Source organism: Carcharhinus amblyrhynchos, unplaced genomic scaffold (genome assembly GCF_965287045.1).
Source record: "Carcharhinus amblyrhynchos unplaced genomic scaffold, sCarAmb.v2.hapA scaffold_37, whole genome shotgun sequence".
Taxonomy (NCBI): Eukaryota; Metazoa; Chordata; class Chondrichthyes; order Carcharhiniformes; family Carcharhinidae; genus Carcharhinus; species Carcharhinus amblyrhynchos.
In genome coordinates, this window is record NW_027649778.1 from 4396808 (window position 1) to 4416722 (window position 19915).

The 19915-nt window shown below is 49.0% G+C and overlaps 2 protein-coding genes across 3 annotated transcripts in view; one reads left to right on the forward strand and one right to left on the reverse strand.

Moving 5' to 3' along the window:
* Positions 1-956: 956 nt before the first annotated feature.
* On the reverse strand, positions 957-19313 carry LOC145362238 (uncharacterized). Of its 2 annotated transcripts, XM_080218309.1 has the most exons (4): positions 19224-19313; positions 9998-10127; positions 3422-3633; positions 957-2051 (listed from the first exon to the last, which is right to left on the reverse strand). In XM_080218309.1, the coding sequence occupies exons 2-4, from the start codon at positions 10003-10005 to the stop codon at positions 1153-1155; spliced, it is 1119 nt and encodes a 372-aa protein (XP_080074435.1). In that variant the 5' UTR covers positions 10006-10127; positions 19224-19313; the 3' UTR covers positions 957-1152. The 2 variants fall into 2 exon arrangements, with proteins under 2 accessions (XP_080074435.1, XP_080074434.1); XM_080218308.1 differs by lacking the exon at positions 9998-10127 and having other exon boundaries at positions 19224-19310.
* sipa1l3 (signal-induced proliferation-associated 1 like 3) overlaps positions 19224-19915 on the forward strand; it is a 242620-nt gene continuing 241928 nt past the window's right edge. Inside the window, exon 1 of the mRNA XM_080218304.1 lies at positions 19224-19302. The gene's annotated coding sequence lies outside the window, so the exon portion shown is untranslated. The remainder of the gene's footprint in view (positions 19303-19915) is intronic.

The window sequence follows — 19915 nt, forward strand, 5'->3', positions numbered from 1 at the left end:
TGCATTGTAACCTCAGAGTGTTATTGGAATCCTCACGGTCTTTTCTTGTAGTAAGGCATTGGACTACCCAATATTCTCCCATCGATCATTAGTTAACAAATGTCTTTAACTGGGACACTGGCTTTTGTGAATCTTTTTATTGGAATTGGCGATACCTAGCTTCCAGAGAACACCATAACAACTTGCTACATAAATGCAAGTTGTTGTTGAAACCACAGTATGGAAAACTATGAAGCTCTGTGGATGGAGAGAGAATGGCTACAACAATAATTTAACAACAATAATGGCAATAGTAGTTATTTAAAATGGCTATTCTGACTGACAGCTAAGCATGCTAGGACTTTTGGTCAACTTATAGACTAAAACCAGATGCAGGAAGTAAAGTTGCTCTGATCTGAGAGCTGTCATCTGAAGCTTCCCAGATAAGGGAAGTTGTTTACATTAACCAAGACAATGTGACTTTGATTTAGATGGCTGCTTTGTGTGGATATGTCAAATGAACTGAGTGTAATGGTGTTATTCGCAAGTAATTTCATTGGATGTTGGAGCCATGTGATCGATTTCTGGTTACACAGTTGGCTGAAAGACAGAGAATCTTCCTGAAGCAAGTGGAGAATTGTGGGTGAAAAGACATGAGAGTCCTTTGTTTGGCAGCGATAACTCGAAGAGACCAACCATTGCAAGAAGACTTGTGCCCTGAAGGATGCTTCAGAGAAGGAGAAGATAGATTCTACATTGAGAATATTTCTTGGCCATGGTTATCCTAAACTCAGTAGTATTTATTTTCAGTTAAGTCATTAAAGTCGATGTTTAATTAAAGTTAATGTACAGTTTAAAAGTTAAAGTTGATGTTCAGTTTAAGAATTAAAGTTCAGTAAAGAGTTAATGAGTTGCAACTGTGTTTGAGTTGGTACTGGAAGTGTTAAATAAAGTAATAATTGAATTATTGTCCTTGTTTGCTTTATTAAACTGGAATGCTTGTAAGGTGTTTAAATTAAAGCTTTATAACAGCTCTTTAGGAGACCGTTGACAGTTTAACAAGAGAAGTGTTTTTCCCACAGGAGTCCCAATTCCCCAAACCACAACCTTTAACAGCACAGGATCTTAACAGGCCATTTTGGTTTTAAATGTGTGCATTTTATTAACAATATCTCACTGCTTCTGCTGTGGCTGGAGCAAGGGGCTAGACCACAATGGCTCTGCAATCCTCAGGCTCCCTTTACTTACTTCAGAAGACAGCCAGTTCAATTCTAAGGCACCAAACTGACTCGCGCCGGCCGGTGTCATGGTCAGGAAGCTCTGTTGCCACGGCATCGGGAATATGTGCCGGAACCTGTCATCTGGTGCTTCCCTGGGGCTCCGGATGGAGATCGTGTTCAGGACACGCTGTCCGTGCGGGATCCTTTGGACGCGGTTATGGGTGGGCCTTTTGGACGTGACAAAGGCTCTCTGAGCAGCCATGGTCACCACTGCTTTGCTCTCTTTGAGGGATCTGAAACCATAAAATCTGATTAAGGCATAAAGACATTCTCGCCAGTTGTCTTGGATTTCGTCACAATCCACCAAAGCACAAGTTAAATTCTTGTCGCTGCCAACTGGCCTGTCAACAATATTGACCGTGTATCCTTGATATTCCTTTGAAAGGGGTTTATTCATTCGGCTTAAAACATTAAAGTCTGCGTCTTCTAGGTTCTGCTGATTTGTTCTGCGCCCAATCCCACATTTTCTGCCAATATTCTTCGAACAGATGATGTACGGTTTTGTGTCAACCGGACTAACCTGACAAGGCACTTTGCCCCTCCTTAGTAAAAGCAGGCTTGGCATCCATTCATGATTTGGTTTCTTGGTGCTTACTACCTCCTTCAAATTCTTCCTCTGACCGCCTCTTGAAATTTCCTTCGAACCGTCTCTTACTGGGCTCTCCGCAGACAGCAAGGCTGGGGCTGAAGATGACTTTCTGGCAGTAGTTACATCCATGGAGCACCTCAATCGCCAGTCTTCGGGCAATTTTCTACTCCCGCTGGTCGCTGTCTGCTTCTGGACATCTTGAGCTGGTTTCAGTTGAAGTTGAAGGAAGAAGAGATGGGTGAGACTCTTTCTTGAAAATGAATGTAAATAGCGGCATATCATATTTCAGCACAGCAAAGAACGTTCTGCAGAAACTATGGGGGTGTGGGGGGTGGGGGGGGGGGGGGGGGGTGGCGGGGGGGGGGTGTATTTTCCGGCCTCCCTCGGGCAAGACCAGAAATTCTCGTCTAAGGTCAACAGAGATTTCCATTGTTGGACTCTTGCCGGCGCTGATTTTGTGGCAGGCAAGGTGGTAGAGTTCCAGCCTATTGCACTCTTTCATCCCACTAACTAACTGGGGCAGCACGGTGGCGCAGTGGTTAGCACTGCTGCCTCACAGCGCCAGGGATCCGGGTTCAATTCCCAGCTTGGGTCCCTGTCTGTGCGGAGTCTGCACGCTCTCTCTGCGTCTGATTTGATTTATTATTGTCATTGACATTAGATTGGTTCCACTGGTCGGTGCAACACCAAAGGCCGAAGGGCCTGTACTGCACTGTAATGTTCTGTGTTCTATACAGTGAAAAGTATCGTTTCTTGTGTGCTTTACAGACAAAGCATACGTTCATAGAGAAGGAAAGGAGAGGGTGCAGAATATAGTGTTACAGTCACAGCGAGGGTGTAGAGAAAGATCGGCTTAATATATGGTAGGTCCATTCAAACGTTCGACTGTCTCTGGGTGCTCCTGTTTCCTCCCACAGTTCAAAGATGTGCAGGTTAGGTGGATTGGCCATGCTAAATTGTCCCCTTAGTGTTGGGGGATTAGCAGGGTAAATACATGGGGTTAAGGGGATAGGGCCTGGGTGGAATTGTGGTCAGTGCAGACTTGATGGGCCGAATAGCCTCTGGCACAGTAGGGATTCTGTGATACATGTGGCTCCAGACCCATAGCAGCGTTATTGACTCTTAACTGCCCTGATAAAATTGCCGAGCAAGCCAGGCCAAAGATGTGCAGGTTAGGTGGACGGTCCATGTTAAAATTGTACCTATTGTCAGGGGAATTAACAGGGTAAATACATGGCGATAGGGCCTGGGTGGGACTGCTATTGCTGCAGGCTTGATGGGCCGAATCGCCTGCTTCTGCACTGTAGGGATTCCATGATTATAAACCACTCAGTTCAAGGGCAAAATACTGGAACTCCCTCCCTAACAGCCAGGCAGGTGTACCTACACCACGGGGACTGCAGCGGGTTCAAGATGGTGGCCCACCCACCACCTTCTCAAGGGGCAATTAGGGATGGGCAATAAATCCCGGGCCTCTGTAAAAGAAGGAAACACTGTCTAATTTCCGATCTGATGTAGTTTTTGGGGAGCACAGTGTGTGGAAGATAAACTGCTGACCTTATTATTAGAATACCTGTCGCTGATGGGCTGTTTGTCACAGAGGGTTGGACACGTTCTTGGTCCTCGTGGCTGGTTTCAGTGGGTGAGGCCACATTGTCGGCACCAGTTGCTGGGTCTCCTGTGACCGCATTCTCGTGTGCCCCGCTGGTCCTCGGACTCTCCATGGTTGGTGTCAGAGAGGGAGCTGGCGGATCCCGCGAGTTGGTCTTCAACTTCATTCCAGCCCTGAAAAGATGCAGACAGCACGGGGGTGACAGTGATATCAATTCCAGGAGTCAGGGCCACCCAGCCCTCACCCCATATAGGGCATAAATACCAATGCAAGACTCGTAGAATCACGACAGAGCAGAAGGCCATTTGGCCCAGAGAGTCTGCACTGACTCTCTGACAGAGCTAGGCCCTCTTCGCCCGCCCTATCCCTATAACCCTGCACATTTAGCATGGCCAACTCCCCTAGCCCACACATCTTGAGACACTAAAGGACAATGTGGTCAATCCACCTAACCTACACATCTTTTAAAACTAAGGGGCAACTTAGCATGGCCAATCCATCTAACCTGTACATCTTTGGACACTAAGGGGCAATTTAGCATGGCCAATCCACCTAACCTGTACATCTTTGGACACTAAGGGGCAATTTAGCATGGCCAATCCACCTAACCTGTACATCTTTGGACACTAAGGGACAATTTAGCATGGCCAATCCACCTAACCTACACATCTTTGGACATTAAGGAGCAATTTAGCATGGCCAATCCCTCAACCCGCACATCTTTGAACACTAAGGAACAATTTAGAACAAAGAAAAATATAGAACAGGAAATGGCCCTTCAGACCTCCAAACCCATGCCAATCATGATGCCCTAACTAAACGATAAAAACGTTTGCCCTTATTAGGCCTGTATTCCCCTGTTTAATTAATAATGTAGCCATCCAGATGCCTCTTAAATGTTGCTAATGTGCCTACTTCCACCACCTCCTCAGGCAGCACATTTTAGCATAGCCAATCCACCGAATCTGCATACCTTTGGAGTGTGGGAGGAAACCGGAGCACCCGGAGGAAACCCACACAGACACAGGGAGAACATGCAAACTCCACACAGACAGTGACCCAAGCTGGGAATTAAACCCGGGTCCCTGATGCCGTGAGGCAGCAGTGCTAACCAGTGTGCCACAGTGCCACCTCCTGAGACTGAGTTGTTTCTGTTATTCGAATTACATTGTGTTTACAGTTTGATCCTCCTGGTTGTGGTTCAGTAAAGGAGAGACGAGTTTTGCTGCTTCATAAACTGCCTTTATTTCTTTGATCCAACTCCAGATATAATTCTCTGTCAGCGCCACCTGTAGCCCCTTTTAGATATCAGTGACTTCCACTGGATAACTGACATCAAATTAGGACTTAATTGGAATGTCTGTTAACCCATTCCTAACATTTACAGTGCAGGAACAGGCCATTTGATCCATCTGTGCTGTGCTGGTGTTTCTGCTCCACACGAGCTTCCTCCCACCCCCTCTCCATCTCACCCCCATCCTTCTGTTCCTGTCTCCCTTGTTTGTTTATCCAGCTTCCTGCTTAAATACACTCTAGCTGTGTTAGTGAGTTCCACATACCGAGCACTCCCAGGGTTGAGGAAGTTTCTCCTGAATTCTCGAGTGAATTTATTTATGGCTGTCTTAGGTTTATGACTCCTTAGTTCTCTACAGCTGCCTGATAGAAACCTAACATAAAATCCTTCTGGATTTGGTAATCTTGGCGACAACATCTGACCCAGAAAAACCACACCCTGCCATCTCTACTACCCAGTGACTGTGTGGAGTTTCAGAAGCAGAATGGGAATTGTTGTGGGAGAGTTCAGGGATGCTACACAAATGCACATATGGCATTGCCAGGCAAGGGCACTTCACAACAGCAGGAACATCATGACACATCACGCTCTCTGTCTTACACTCCACACTCTCGTAATTCCATGAGACAGGCAATAGAATCAGGGAAAAACTCTGGGAAATAAAGTAACCTTTGATTCCCTTGCCTAACAAGGATCTAAAAGTTAAAGTTTATTTATTAGTCACAAGTAAGCTTACATTAACACTGGAATGAAGTTACTGTGAAAATCCCCTAGTCACCACACTCTGGCACCTGTTTGGGTACACTGAGGGATAATTTAGCATGTCCTAACCAGCATGTCTTTAGGACTGTGGGAGGAAACCGGAGCACCCGGAGGAAACCCACGCAGACATGGGGAGAACGTGCAAACTCCACACAGACAGTGACCCAAGCTGGGAATCGAACCCGGGTCAACCTCACCTTAAAAATATTTACTGACCCCGCCTCTATCGTCTTCTGAGGCAGAGAGTTCCCTCTGAGAAGGAACAGGAAAATCCCCATCTCCGTCCTAGAAGGGTGACCCTGAATTTGAAAACACCTCCCTTAATTCCAGACTCACCCATAAGAGGAAGCATCCTTTCCAAGTCCACCTTGTTCAATCTCAGAATCTTTCAATCAGGTCACCCTCATCTCACTGTTCCCTTTTTTAGGCTGGTGACACAGCTCAGTGATAGAGTGTGTGCTTTGGCTGCATGAGGACCCAGGTTCAATTCCTGATAACACCCCAACATCTTCACGTTTGTGGCCAGGTCTCCCTGGAGAGGGAGCGTGCGGTGTCCACGGGTGCAGTTGACTGCCTTCCGTGCCCGTTGGGCACCGCAGGGGCTGGGGTGTATTATTGACCCTAATAATCACATTTTAATTTGATATTTCAAGTTTCCTTTGTACTTTGATTTTGTTCGAGCTGTTCCCTCTCCTTTTTGGGGAGCTGCCCTTTTTACTTTGTCCTGATTTAGGTTTGACCTAAAAGAGGCCAGCAGACACAACCCCAGACTGTTCAACATCTCCTAAAACACTGACCAACTCTTCTGGGTTGGAGTTGTGGGAGAGGGGAAGGTGGTGGAATTGGTACATCTTCAGGTGGGTGGGGGGGTGTCTCAGAAACAGGAACCCGCAGTGTCGCACCCACTTGTCACCCAGTCCAGTGTCCCTGATCTTGGGCAATGCTAAAGCAGAGTGAGTTCGAATGAGACTCGCAGCCAGGCTTTGTACTCAAGAGTTTTGTTTGTTCGCTGATGATGGTGACACAACAATCAGGGAGCAGGTCAAAAGTGGGGACAAATCAGAGGCCAAATCCCCTGCCTGGGTGACAGTAAAACCAATAGGCTGGTGAGACGGAAGGGAAAAGTTCATCTGCAAGCATCAAGGAGCTATATCAGTGAGGGCGCCTACCTGTGAGTGAGGTGAGACCCCCGGGTTTGGGGATCTGTTCAGGGGATCCGGGGGGGGGGTGAGGGTTGGGACAGGAGTGAGGAGGTGGAGTTAGAGGGGCAGAGGTGCAGCATTCGCTCCAGCAATATACCTCTGTTGTCCAGCAAATGTGGATGAGAGAACATTGCGGGGTTCCAGATTGTGAGCAAATGCCACAATGAGAATGAGGCTCTAGAACACAAATCTGGACAATGTTTACCCAGAGCTCCTGTGCCCCTAGCTGCGAACAGGCTAGTTAGAAACAAAATGTGGGCATGGGAGTGAGAGGCAGAATCTTCACTGATCCTCCCCCACCGCCCCCACCTTGCTACAGGACTTATAGAATCAGAGAGCACACTACAGCACAGAAGGAAGCCATTCAGCCCATCAAGTCCATTTCTGGGACAGGATCTGGCCGATTAGTGTCCACAGAAAAGCTGCAGAGATACAACATTGGAGTTTGACCATTTGTTGCTGAGGTCTCTCCAGCTGAGAATAAACTCCAGTCCTCGTGCAGATTATTGCTAAAACTGTCAAAAGGAGGGTCTATCAGGACTGAAACTAGGACATTGGCTGACATACATGTACACACACACACACACACACAAACACACGCGTGCACACGCATGCTTGCAGTCACACACATGCTTGCATTACACACATACACAAGCATACTCTCAGAGGCGCCCACGCACACATTCCCATGCACTCACCCACACGTGTACATGTGCATGTACACACATGCACGTTTGCACTTGCACACGCGTACTCAAACACGCACATGCATTTACACACACATATGATCGGATCCCTACAGTGCAGAAGGAGGCCATTAGGCCCATCAAGCCTGCACTGACAACATCGACAAGGAAAGTTGCCGTCCATATCCAGCCTGACCTACACGTGACTCCGGAGCCACAGCAATGTGGTTGACTCTCAGCTGCAACTAGGGATGGGCAATAATCGCTGGCCAGCCAGTGACACCCATGTCCCATGAATGGATTAAAAGAAATCTCAGTTAGGCCCTTTCTCCTTAGCCCCACATATTTATCCTGCCCATCCCCTGACACTAAGGGGCAATTTAGCACGGCCAATCCACCGTTGGACTGTGGGGGGAAACCGGAGCACCTGTAGGAAACCCACGCAGGCATGGGGAGAATGTGCAAACACCACACAGTCATTTGAGGCTGGAATTGAACCTGGGTCCCTGGCGCAGTGCTAACCACCATGCCACCACGCTGCTCTATGTGCATGCACTCATACATGTAACATACATATGCAAATGTGTCCACGTATGCACCCATACACACACACATGCTCACACAAATGTGCTCGCACACGCACTCACAAACATGCCCACAGCAACGTGGCTAATACCTTACTGCCCTCTGCAGTGGCAGTGACAAGACCACAACAGTTCAAGAGAGCAGCTCATTCAATTTTTCAAGGGCAATTAGGGATGAGTAATAAATGCTGGGATGATGTGGAGGAATGTGATCACACAGCACTGTTAGGGAGGGAGACAGGATATTCTAGGATTATGGTCTCCTCATGCGAAAGGTGTTTGCTTTGGAGGGGATGGTTTTCAGGTGGAATTGCTACCCTGGTTTGATCAGACAGAAACAATCAGTTTTTTATTACATTAAACTGAGCTTGCGTCCCTTTCAATACAGAAGATTAAAAGGTGATCTGGCCGAAGGAATGGACTGGGGCAATGGAGAGAAACAATTTCTTCTGAGGGGAGAGACCACAATAAAGGAGGGGGGGTACAGGAACTGAAGATTTGAGGCAGGCTGCTCAAGGGCAGACATCAGGAAGCACTTTCTCATGTAAAGTGCAGTGACAATCTGTAACTGTTGCCCCCACCACAAGCTGTTGAGGCGGTGGGGGGCAGGGGGGGGGGGGGGTCCAGTGTGCCATCGTGGGGTGGCACAGCGGAACAGTGGTTAGCACTGCTGCCTCAAAGCGCCAGGGACCCGGGTTCGATTCCCAGCTTGGGTCACTGTCTGTGTGGAGTTTGCACGTTCTCCCTGCGTTTACATGGGTTTCCTCCGGGTGCTCCGGTTTCCTCCCACACTCCAAAGATGTGTGGGTTAGGGTACATTGGCTGTGCTAAATTCTTCTTCAGTGTACCCGAATAGGCGCCGGATTGTGGCAACTAGGGGATTTTCACAGTAACTTCATTGCAGTGTTAACATAAGCCAACTTGTGACACTAATAAATAAACTTTAAACTTTTAACTGTCACCCCATGCCTCCCCAGGAAAATGGGTGCAGTACAATAAAGTCACTCTCACCCTCACTCTTCTAAACAAGAGTGGACACAACCCCAGACTGCCCTTTAGTGTTCAAAGATGTGCTGGTTAGGTGGATTGGCTATGCTAAATTGCCCCTTAGCGTCCCAGGGTGTGTAAGTTAGAGGGATCAGTGGGGTAAATGTGGGGGGATTTGGGGATAGGGCCTAGGGTGAGATTGTTGTTGGTGCATACTTGATGGGCTGAATAGCCTGTTTCTACACTGTGGGTATTCTATGGTTTGAAATTTCCAGGACTGAGGCTGATAACTTTCTGTTGGTTTGGGGGAATTAAAGGATATGGAACCAAGGCTGGATAACGGAGTTAAGATACAAATCAGCCATGATCTCAGTGAATGATAGAACATGGTTTGAGGGGCTGAATGGCCAATGTTTATCGATGTTTTATCAGTGGAAGATGATCAAGCGATGGGGTCGATGTCCCCACTCCTGGATCTGCTGCCCACCCCGAGTGAAAACTCATGGGAATGTTGAAGTTTTTGGATGATTTTATTTTTCTTCTTCAATATTCCTTGCAAGTGGGAAAGAAAAAGATGGTCAAAGAATTCCTACAATGCAGAAGGAGGCCATTTGGCCCACTGGGTCTGCACCGACTCTCCGAAAGAGGATCTCACCTAGTCCCAATCCCAGACCGCGTCGCAACCCCATCCATTTACCCCACTAATTCCTCTAACCTGCACATCTTTGGACACTAAGGGGCAATTTAGCATGGCCAATTCACCTAACCTACACATCTTTGGACACTAAGGGGCAATTTAGCATGGCCAATCCACCTAACCCACACATGTTTGGACACTAAGGAGCAATTTAGTATGGCCAATCCACCTAACCTGCACATACCTATGGAGAGTGGGAAGAATAGGTCATTAGCAAGAGGACCAGCAGAGGGCAGCATGTCACACAACACCAGGATTGTAAATGGGAGCATTTTCCAACCAGAATCCTCGGACCAGTCAGTCAGTCAGAGACATTGTGATTCACCTCAGCATGGCCCATGTTACTCAGGCTGGTGATGGCTGAATGCGAGGCTATTTTTGCACCCTGATTGATCTCTTTTATTGTTTGCTTTCTGGCGCAACATTCGCTCCAAACCTTTCATCTGTGGGTCTACCTAATAACAGAACAAAGAGACAGGGGGAGAAAGGGACTCATCAACACCGTTTCTTCCAGAGATCTGTCACACTGCGTGCACCTGAACAGCGGGAAGTGCAGGGGAACACCGTCAGATTACACAGTTTGCCCCTGCGGAATTGTAATTGGCGGAGCAGGAGGAGGCCATTCAGCCCCTCAAGTCTCTTCCAACATTTGATATGATCATGGCTGATTTGTGGCTTCACTCCATATACCTGCCCCAGGCCCATATCCCTGAATACCTTAGCTGAACAATTTATCATCACAGAGTATTATACAGTGCAGAAGGAGGCCAATCGGCCCATCGAGTCTGCACCGACAATAATCCTGCCTTGACCTATTCCTGTAACCCCACATATTTACCTGCTAATCCCTCTAACCTACACATCCTGGACACTTAGGGGCAATTTAGCATGGCCAACCCACCTAACCTACACACCTTTGGACTGTGGGAGGAAACCGGAGCACCCGGAGACACAGAGAACTCCCCACAGGCAGTGACCCAAGTTGGGAATTGAACCTGGGTCTCTGGTGCTGTTGGACTGGGGTGGGCACAGTAAGTAGTCTCACAACACCAGCTTAAAGTCCAACAGGTTTATTTGGTAGCACGAGCTTTCAGAGTGTTGCCCCTTCATCAGGTGAGTGAAGAGTTTGTTTCACAAACGGGACACATGTAGGCAAAAACTCAATTACAAGATAATGGTTAGAATGCGAGTCTTCACAGGTAATTAATTCTTTACAGGTACAGACAATGTGAGTGGAGAGAGGGTTATGCACAAGTTAAAAGGAGGTGTGAATTGTCTCCAGCCAGGACAGTTAGTGAGATTTTGCAAGCCCAGGCAAGTCAGGGGGGGCTACAGATAGTGTGACATGAACCCAAGATCCCGGTTGAGGCTGTTGCCAGTGTGTGTGGAAGTTGGCTATCAGTCTCTGCTCCGCGACTCTGCGCTGTTGTGAAGGCCGCCTTGGAGAACGCTTACCCGAAGATCACAGGCTGAATGCCTGTGACCACTGAAGTGTTCCCCAACAGGGAGGGAACAGTCCTGCCTGGTGATTGTCAAGCGATGTTCATTTATCCATTGGAGCTGTGAGGCAGCAGTGCTAACCACTGTGCCACCCCTTAGCTATCTAACAGATCATTCAGCATCAAGAGCCATCTGTGGAACAGAGTTCCAAACCTAACCTCTGTGTGTAGAAGTGATCATGATGTGGAGATACCGGCGTTGGACTGGGGTAAGCTTCTTACTGTAGAAGTGATGGCAGCACGGCAGCCCAGTGGTTAGCGCTGCTGCCTCACAGCGCCAGGGATCTGGGTTCAATTCCAGCCTTGAGTCACTGTCTGTGTGGAGTTTGCACATTCTCCCCGTGTCTGTGCGGGTTTCCTCCGGGTGCTCTGGTTTCCTCCCACACTCCAAAGATGTGTGGGTTGGGTTGTTTAGCCATGCGAAATTGCCCCTTAGCATCCTGGGATACAGAGGTTACAGGGATTAGTGGGGTGGCGGGGGTGGGACCTGGGTGGGATTGTGGTCAGTGCAGATTTGATGGACCGAGTGGCCTCCTTCTGCACTCTAGGGATTCTAAAATACTTGTGACTATCAACGTAGGATTATGGGGATAAGGCCTGGGTAAGAGTCGATGCAGACTGAATGGGCTGGATTTGATTTATTATTGTCACATGTATTAACATACAGTGAAAAGTATTGTTTCTTGCGATACACATAAATATATACGAAACATACCATTCATAGAGAAGGAAAGGAGAGAGTGCAGAATGTAGTGTTAGTCATAGCTAGAGTGTAGAGAAAGATCAGCTTAATGTGAGGTGGGTCCATTCAAAAGTCTGACAGCAGCAGGAAGAAGCTGTTCTTGAGTTGGTTGGTACGTGACCTCAGGCTTTTGTATCTTTTTCCTGAAGGAAGAAGGTGGAAGTGAGAATGTCCGGAGTGCGTGGGGTCCTTAATTATGCCGGCTGCTTTTCCAAGGTAGCTGGAAGTGTAGACAGAGTCAACGGATGGGAGGCTGGTTTGTGTGATGGATTGGGCTACACTTGCGACCTTTTGTAATTCTGTGTGGTCTTTGGCAGAGCAGGAATCATACCAAGCTGGCCTCCTTCTGCAATGTAGGGATTTATGATTCACTTCGACCACATCCTGTTGTACCGAGCTCCGCGTTCTCTGGGTGAAAATGTCTCTCCTGATTTCCCGAGGCACTGACACCTATTCAGTTCCGGTCGCCCTTACAAGTGGAAATATTTTCTAACCCTTTGTCCCATTAAAACTACTTCAGAGTTGCATTGGATATAGCTTTTGAGATAAAAGTAAAGCAGGGCAATTTGCTCTGTAATCCAGCAATTGCTGTTTTTTTAAAGTTTATTTATTAGTCACAAGTAATGCTTACATTAACACTGCAATGAAGTTACTGTGAAATTCCCCTAGTCGCCACACTCTGACGTCTGTTCGGGTCAATACACCCGAACCTGCACGTCTTTCAGAATTCTCTACCATTTGAAGATTGTGTCACCTCAGTGCACGACTCCTCACTGACTGCTGAGTGAAAGCTAAGTATTGTCTCCCTCAGGGATACACCTGAAGGTTGGGGATGGGTTGTGGCCTTGTTAGGCAAGAGCAAAATACTGTGGCTGTTGGAAATCTGAAATAAAAAACTGAAAATGCTGGATACACTCAGCGGTTTCAGAGAGCTTCTCTCTCTCTCTTTCTCCACAGACACCACCAGGCCCGCTGAGTGGATTCAGCATTTTCTGTTTTAATTTCTTGTTAGATGAATCGGAAGAGTTACACCGCCAGCAGACTGATGTTGCAATGTGTATCCTCCCTAAATACAGCAACAGAGCCTCGTAAAATTACATAGAAACATAGAAGATAGGAGCAGGAAGAGGCCATTTGGCCCTTTGAGCCTGCTCCGCCATTCATTATGATTATGGCTGATCATCCAACTCAATAGCCTAATCCTGCTCTCTCCCCATAACCTTTGATCCCATTCACCCCAAGTGCTATATCCAGCCGCCTCTTGAATATGTTCAATATTTTGGCATCAACTATTTCCTGTGGTGATGAATTTAATGAATTATAATCGAAAAGAATTGCTCCAATTGACTATGGTGCTTTGAGGGGGCAAAATGAGCCATCCGAGATTCCTGATCTAATAAGAACATAAGAACGAGGAGTAGCAGGAGGCCACTTGGCCCTTTGAGGCAGCTCCGCCATTCATTACAATCATGGCTGATCATCCAACTCAATAGCCTCATCCTGTATTACAACCAAATTGTTATAAGTGTGTTTCTGCTTATCTGGGTGGGATCTCAATTATCTTTGAAACTGAGTGAATCTTGTCCCAGATTTCCATTGGTCCTGTGAGTGAATGCCTGTATAGATTGAGTGCAGCATGGGGCGATTTAGTGGCACAGTGGTTAGCACTGCTGCCTCATAGCACCTAGTACCCAGGTTTGAATCCCAGCTTGGGTTACTGTCTGTGCGGAGACTGCACCTTCTCCCCGTGCCTGCGTGGATTTCCTCTGAGTGGTCGGTTTCCTCCCACAATCCGAAAGACGTGCTGGTTAGGGTGTATTGGCCATGCTAAATTCTCCCTCAGTGTACCCAAACAGGTGCCGGAGTGTGGCGACAAGGAGATTTTCACAGTAACTTCATTGCAGTGTTAAACTAAGCCTAATTGTGACACTAATAAATAAAATTTGAACCATTAACTGGCGATGTGTCACCACCCTCCCCTGCCCTCCCTCCCCAGGAAAATGGGTGCAGCAGATGTCAGTTTCCATCCTCTCTGTCTGATAGACGGGCAACGCGGCGTCTGGGGGAGTCCCCTCAGAACTTTAATTGGTGCAGCAGCTGTGTCTGGGACACATGCTCAGACCTGCTTCCCTCCCTCCCACTCGAAAATACCCAGCCACTTTCTCAGTGCCTCACTCGTCAGAAACACCTCCCGAATTGAATCGATTCGGAGTTTTAAAATCCGGTCAACACTTGCCTAATGAACCACCTTCGGATGTGTGACACGGATACTGGGAGGCTCATTGTGTTTCACAATGCCCCTGCGCCCCTACCCATTGTGAGAACTTCACATTCTAGAACGAACACTTCTTTAATTGTGTGAACAAGTTGTGAGCTGGAAAAGCCAACATGCCGTGTGAACTCTGCAGCCCCCAATATGATTCAGTATTTCTGACGTACTATTTCAGAGTGTAAAAGTTTTTTTTTAAAGTTTATTTATTAGTCCAAGTAAGGCTTACATTAACACTGCAATGAGGTTACTGTGAAATTCGCCTAATCGCCACACTCCAGGCCTGTTCGGGTCAATGTACCTAACCAGCACGTCTTTCAGACTGTGGGAGGAAACCCACGCAGGCATGGGGAGAACGTGCAGACTCCAAACAGACAGTGACCCAAGCTGGGAATCGAATCTGGGTCCCTGGCGCTGTGAGGGAGCAGTGCTAACCACTGTGCCACCGTGCCATGTAATCTCTCTCCCAGAAACCATCATTGTCTCCGAGGGTACTGTTACCAGTTTCCGTGCCTGCTGGGCACCACAGGGGCTGCAGAACATAGAAAGTACAGCACAGTACAGGCCCTTCAGCCCTTGATGTTGTGCCGAACTATGTCCAAACCCAAGATCAAGCTATCCCACTCGTCATTATTTTGTTGTGTTCCATGTGCCTATCTAATAACCACTTGAAAATTCCTAAAGTGTCCAACTCCACTATCACAGCAGGCAGTGCATTCCACACCCCAACCACTCTGAGTAAAGAAATTACCTCGGACATCCCTCCTATATCTCCCACCATGAACCTTATAGTTATACCCCCTAGTAACAGATACATCCACTCGAGGAAATAGTTTCTGCACATCCACTCTATTTATCCCCCTCATCATCTTATAAACCTCTATTAAGTTGCCTCTCATTCTCCTCCGCTCTAAAGAGAAAAGCCCCAGTTCCCTCAACCTTTCCTCATAAGACCTACCCTCCAAACCAGGCAGCATCCAGGTAAATTCTCCTCTGCACTCTCTCCAATGCTTCCATAGCCTTCTTATAATGAGGTGACCGGAACTGCACACAATATTCCAAATGTGGTCTCATCAAGGTCCTGTATAGTTGCAGCATAACCCCATGACTCTTAAACTCAAACCCCCTGTTAATAAATGCTGACACACTATAAGCCTTCTTCACGGCTCTATCCACTTGAGTGGCAATTTTCAGAGATCTGCGTATATGAACCCCAAGATCTCTGTTCCTCCACATTCCTCAGAACCCTGCTGTTGACCCTGTAATGCGCATTCAATTTTGTCCTACCAAAATGCATTGCATTATCTTATTTTGATTTGATTTATTATTGTCACATGTATTAACGTACAGTGCATTGTTTCTTGCATGCTATACAAAGCATACCATTCATAGAGAAGGAGAAAGTGCAGAATGTAGTGTTACAGTCATAGCTGGGGTGTAGAGAAAGATCAACTTAATGCAGGATAGGTCCATTCAAAAGTCTAATGGCAACAGGGAAGAAGCTGTTCTTGAGTCGGTTGATACATGATCTCAGACTTTTGTATCACTTTCCCGATGGAAGAAGGTGGGAGAGAGAATGTCCGGGGTGCGTGGGGGTCCTTGATTGTGTTAGCTGCTTTGCCGAGGCAGTGGGGAGTGTAGACAGAGTCAATGGATGGGAGGCTGGTTTGTGTGATGGATTGGGCTACATTTGTGGTTCCTTGCGGTCTTAGGCAGAACAGGAGCCCATACCAACCAGAAAGAATGCTTTCTATGGTGCATCTGTAAAAGTTGGTGAGAGTCATAGGGGACATGCCAAATTTCCTTCGTCTGCAGAGAAACCTTTAATCAACCCCTTTAGTAACTTGATGTTTTAAGTTTCCCTTCTACTTTTACCTTTGTTTCAGGTGATTCCCCTCCTTTTAGGGGCTGCCCCTTTTAATTTGCCCTGAGTTAATTTGATTTAGTTATTAGGTTGGTAAAAAAGGTTGATACCATCATTGTCCTACTGAATCTACACCTTATGAGTTGCCACCTGAATTTTCATAGAATCATAAAAAGAGTCATAGAATCCCTATAGTGCAGAAAGAGGCCATTTGGCCCATCGAGTCTGCACCGACCACAATCCGACCCAGGCCCTACCCCCATACCCTGACATATTTACCCACTAATCTTCGCATCTCAGGACACTAAAGGGACCCCGGGACTCCCTATAAATATGGACACACTCCCCCCGTGGACCCCCTGTAAATACTGACACACCCCCCGTGGACCCCCTGTAAATACTGACACACTCCCCCGTGGACCCCCTGTAAATACTGACACACTCCCCCGTGGACCCCCTGTAAATACTGACACATTTCCCCCCCCGGCATATCCCACCCCACCCCACCCTGGGGACTCCCTGTAAATACTGACACACTCCCCCCTGGGGACTCCCTGTAAATACTGACACACTCCCCCCTGGGGACCCCCTGTAAATACTGACACACTCCCCCCTGGGGACTCCCTGTAAATACTGACACACTCCCCCCTGGGGACTCCCTGTAAATACTGACACACCTCCCCCCTGGGGACCCCCTGTAAATACTGACACACTCCCCCCTGGGGACCCCCTGTAAATACTGACACACTCCCCCCTGGGGACCCCCTGTAAATACTGACACACTCCCCCCTGGGGACTCCCTGTAAATACTGACACACCTCCCCCCTGGGGACCCCCTGTAAATACTGACACACTCCCCCCTGGGGACCCCCTGTAAATACTGACACACTCCCCCCTGGGGACTCCCTGTAAATACTGACACACTCTCCCCTGGGGACTCCCTGTAAATACTGACACACCTCCCCCCTGGGGACCCCCTGTAAATACTGACACACTCCCCCCTGGGGACCCCCTGTAAATACTGACACACTCCCCCCTGGGGACCCCCTGTAAATACTGACACACTCCCCCCTGGGGACTCCCTGTAAATACTGACACACTCCCCCCTGGGGACTCCCTGTAAATACTGACACACTCCCCAGGACCCCCTGTAAATACTGACACACTCCCCCCTGGGGACCCCCTGTAAATACTGACACACTCCCCCCTGTAAATACTGACACACTCCCCCCTGGGGACTCCCTGTAAATACTGACACACTCCCCAGGACCCCCTGTAAATACTGACACACTCCCCCCTGGGGACCCCCTGTAAATACTGACACACTCCCCCCTGTAAATACTGACACACTCCCCCCTGGGGACCCCCTGTAAATACTGACACACTCCCCCCTGTAAATACTGACACACTCCCCCCTGGGGACCCCCTGTAAATACTGACACACTCCCCCCTGTAAATACTGACACACTCCCCCCTGGGGACTCCCTGTAAATACTGACACACTCCCCCCGGGGACTCCCTGTAAATACTGACACACTCCCCCCTAAAGACTCCCTGTAAATACTGACACACTCCCCCCGGGGACCCCCCCTGTAAATACTGACACACTCCCCCCTGGGGACCCCCTGTAAATACTGACACACTCCCCCCTGGGGACCCCCTGTAAATACTGACACACTCCCCCCTGTAAATACTGACACACTCCCCCCTGGGGACCCCCTGTAAATACTGACACACTCCCCCCTGTAAATACTGACACACTCCCCCCTGGGGACCCCCTGTAAATACTGACACACTCCCCCCTGTAAATACTGAAACACTCCCCCCTGGGGACTCCCTGTAAATACTGACACACTCCCCCCTGTAAATGCTGACACACTCCCCCCTGGGGACCCCCTGTAAATACTGACACACTCCCCCCTGGGGACTCCCTGTAAATACTGACACACTCCCCCCTGGGGACTCCCTGTAAATACTGACACACTCCCCCCTGGGGACCCCCTGTAAATACTGACACACTCCCCCCTGTAAATACTGACACACTCCCCCCTGGGGACTCCCTGTAAATACTGACACACTCCCCCCGGGGACTCCCTGTAAATACTGACACACTCCCCCCTAAAGACTCCCTGTATATACTGACACACTCCCCCCGGGGAGCCCCCCTGTAAAATACTGACACACTCCCCCCTGGGGACCCCCTGTAAATACTGACACACTCCCCCCTGTAAATACTGACACACTCCCCCCTGGGGACCCCCTGTAAATACTGACACACTCCCCCCTGTAAATACTGACACACTCCCCCCTGGGGACCCCCTGTAAATACTGACACACTCCCCCCTGTAAATACTGACACACTCCCCCCTGGGGACCCCCTGTAAATACTGACACACTCCCCCCTGTAAATACTGACACACTCCCCCCTGGGGACTCCCTGTAAATACTGACACACTCCCCCCTGGGGACTCCCTGTAAATACTGACACACTCCCCCTGGGGACTCCCTGTAAATACTGACACACTCCCCCCTAAAGACTCCCTGTAAATACTGACACACTCCCCAGGACCCCCTGTAAATACTGACACACTCCCCCCTGGGGACCCCCTGTAAATACTGACACTCTCCCCCCTGGGGACCCCCTGTAAATACTGACACACTCCCCCCTGGGGACCCCCTGTAAATACTGACACACTCCCCCCTGGGGACCCCCTGTAAATACTGACACACTCCCCCCTGGGGACTCCCTGTAAATACTGACACACTCCCCAGGACCCTCAGTAAATACTGACACACTCCCCAGGACCCCCTGTAAATACTGAAACACTCCCCAGGACCCCCTGTAAATACTGAAACACTCCTCAGGACCCCCTGTAAATACTGACATACCCCCCCCCGGGACCCCCTGTAAATACTGACACACTCCCCAGGACCCCCTGTAAGCTGACACACTCCCCCCGGGGGGGACTCCCTTTGCTGCAGCATTGGACGCAGCTGCTACTAGGCAGTGGCCTCGCGCGAGTTCCTGCGTTGCTAGGTAACCGATGTATTGTTAGCAACCGAATGGGCGGGGCTAGGAAAGAGGCGGGGAGTGACGTAATGACGAAGAACGCAAGTGGGGAAACGCTGCGCGCGCATCCCCGGCTTCACATCCACACAAAAAAATTTGGGATTTACCTTAAAGCCTCCGAGAAGGCCAGTGAGTGATATTCCCGCATTGGTCTGGACGCCTATTGTCAGTGTTGTGGTACAAAAGGTACGTTGTAATGGTATTGTAGTTTTAAAAAAATGGTAATACATATCATTGTCGGTGATCATCATGTCCAAACTATTTTTGTATGGTCGGGTTGAAGAGTTTTCAATTCATGTGGAAATATTGACGGCCCCTCTCCCGCACTCGAGCTTGCCGTCGTCTCCAAGGAGCGAGTGAGAGTGCGCCTGCGCCTCTGCCGTGGTCAGGCGCTGTGCACTCTGGGGATTGTAGTCCCACCTCCCTATTACAGCGTGGTGCCTGACCAGTCCACGCACTACAACTCCCGGCATCCTCCGGGTCTGGCCGGCCCCTTCGGCGGCGGGGGTGGTGGCCCCGTCGCGCGGGCTACAGGGAGTTGTCGTTTGTCTACCCCGGCCATGTTTTCGCGTGGCCTGCCGGGAGTTGTAGTTCGCTCCCTGCCACGGCCGCCATGTTCAGATAGGCAGTGGAATCGCGCTGCACCACAAACCCCGGCAACCTCCTTGTGTGGGCGGCGCCATCTTGCGAGTCTTGGTCTTGTCTCTGCCGCGCGGGTTGGCGGGAGTTGTAGTTTCTTCCCCGCCCCAGCCGGCGTATTCTAATAGGCGGTTGGACTACAAATCCCGGCCTGCCTTGG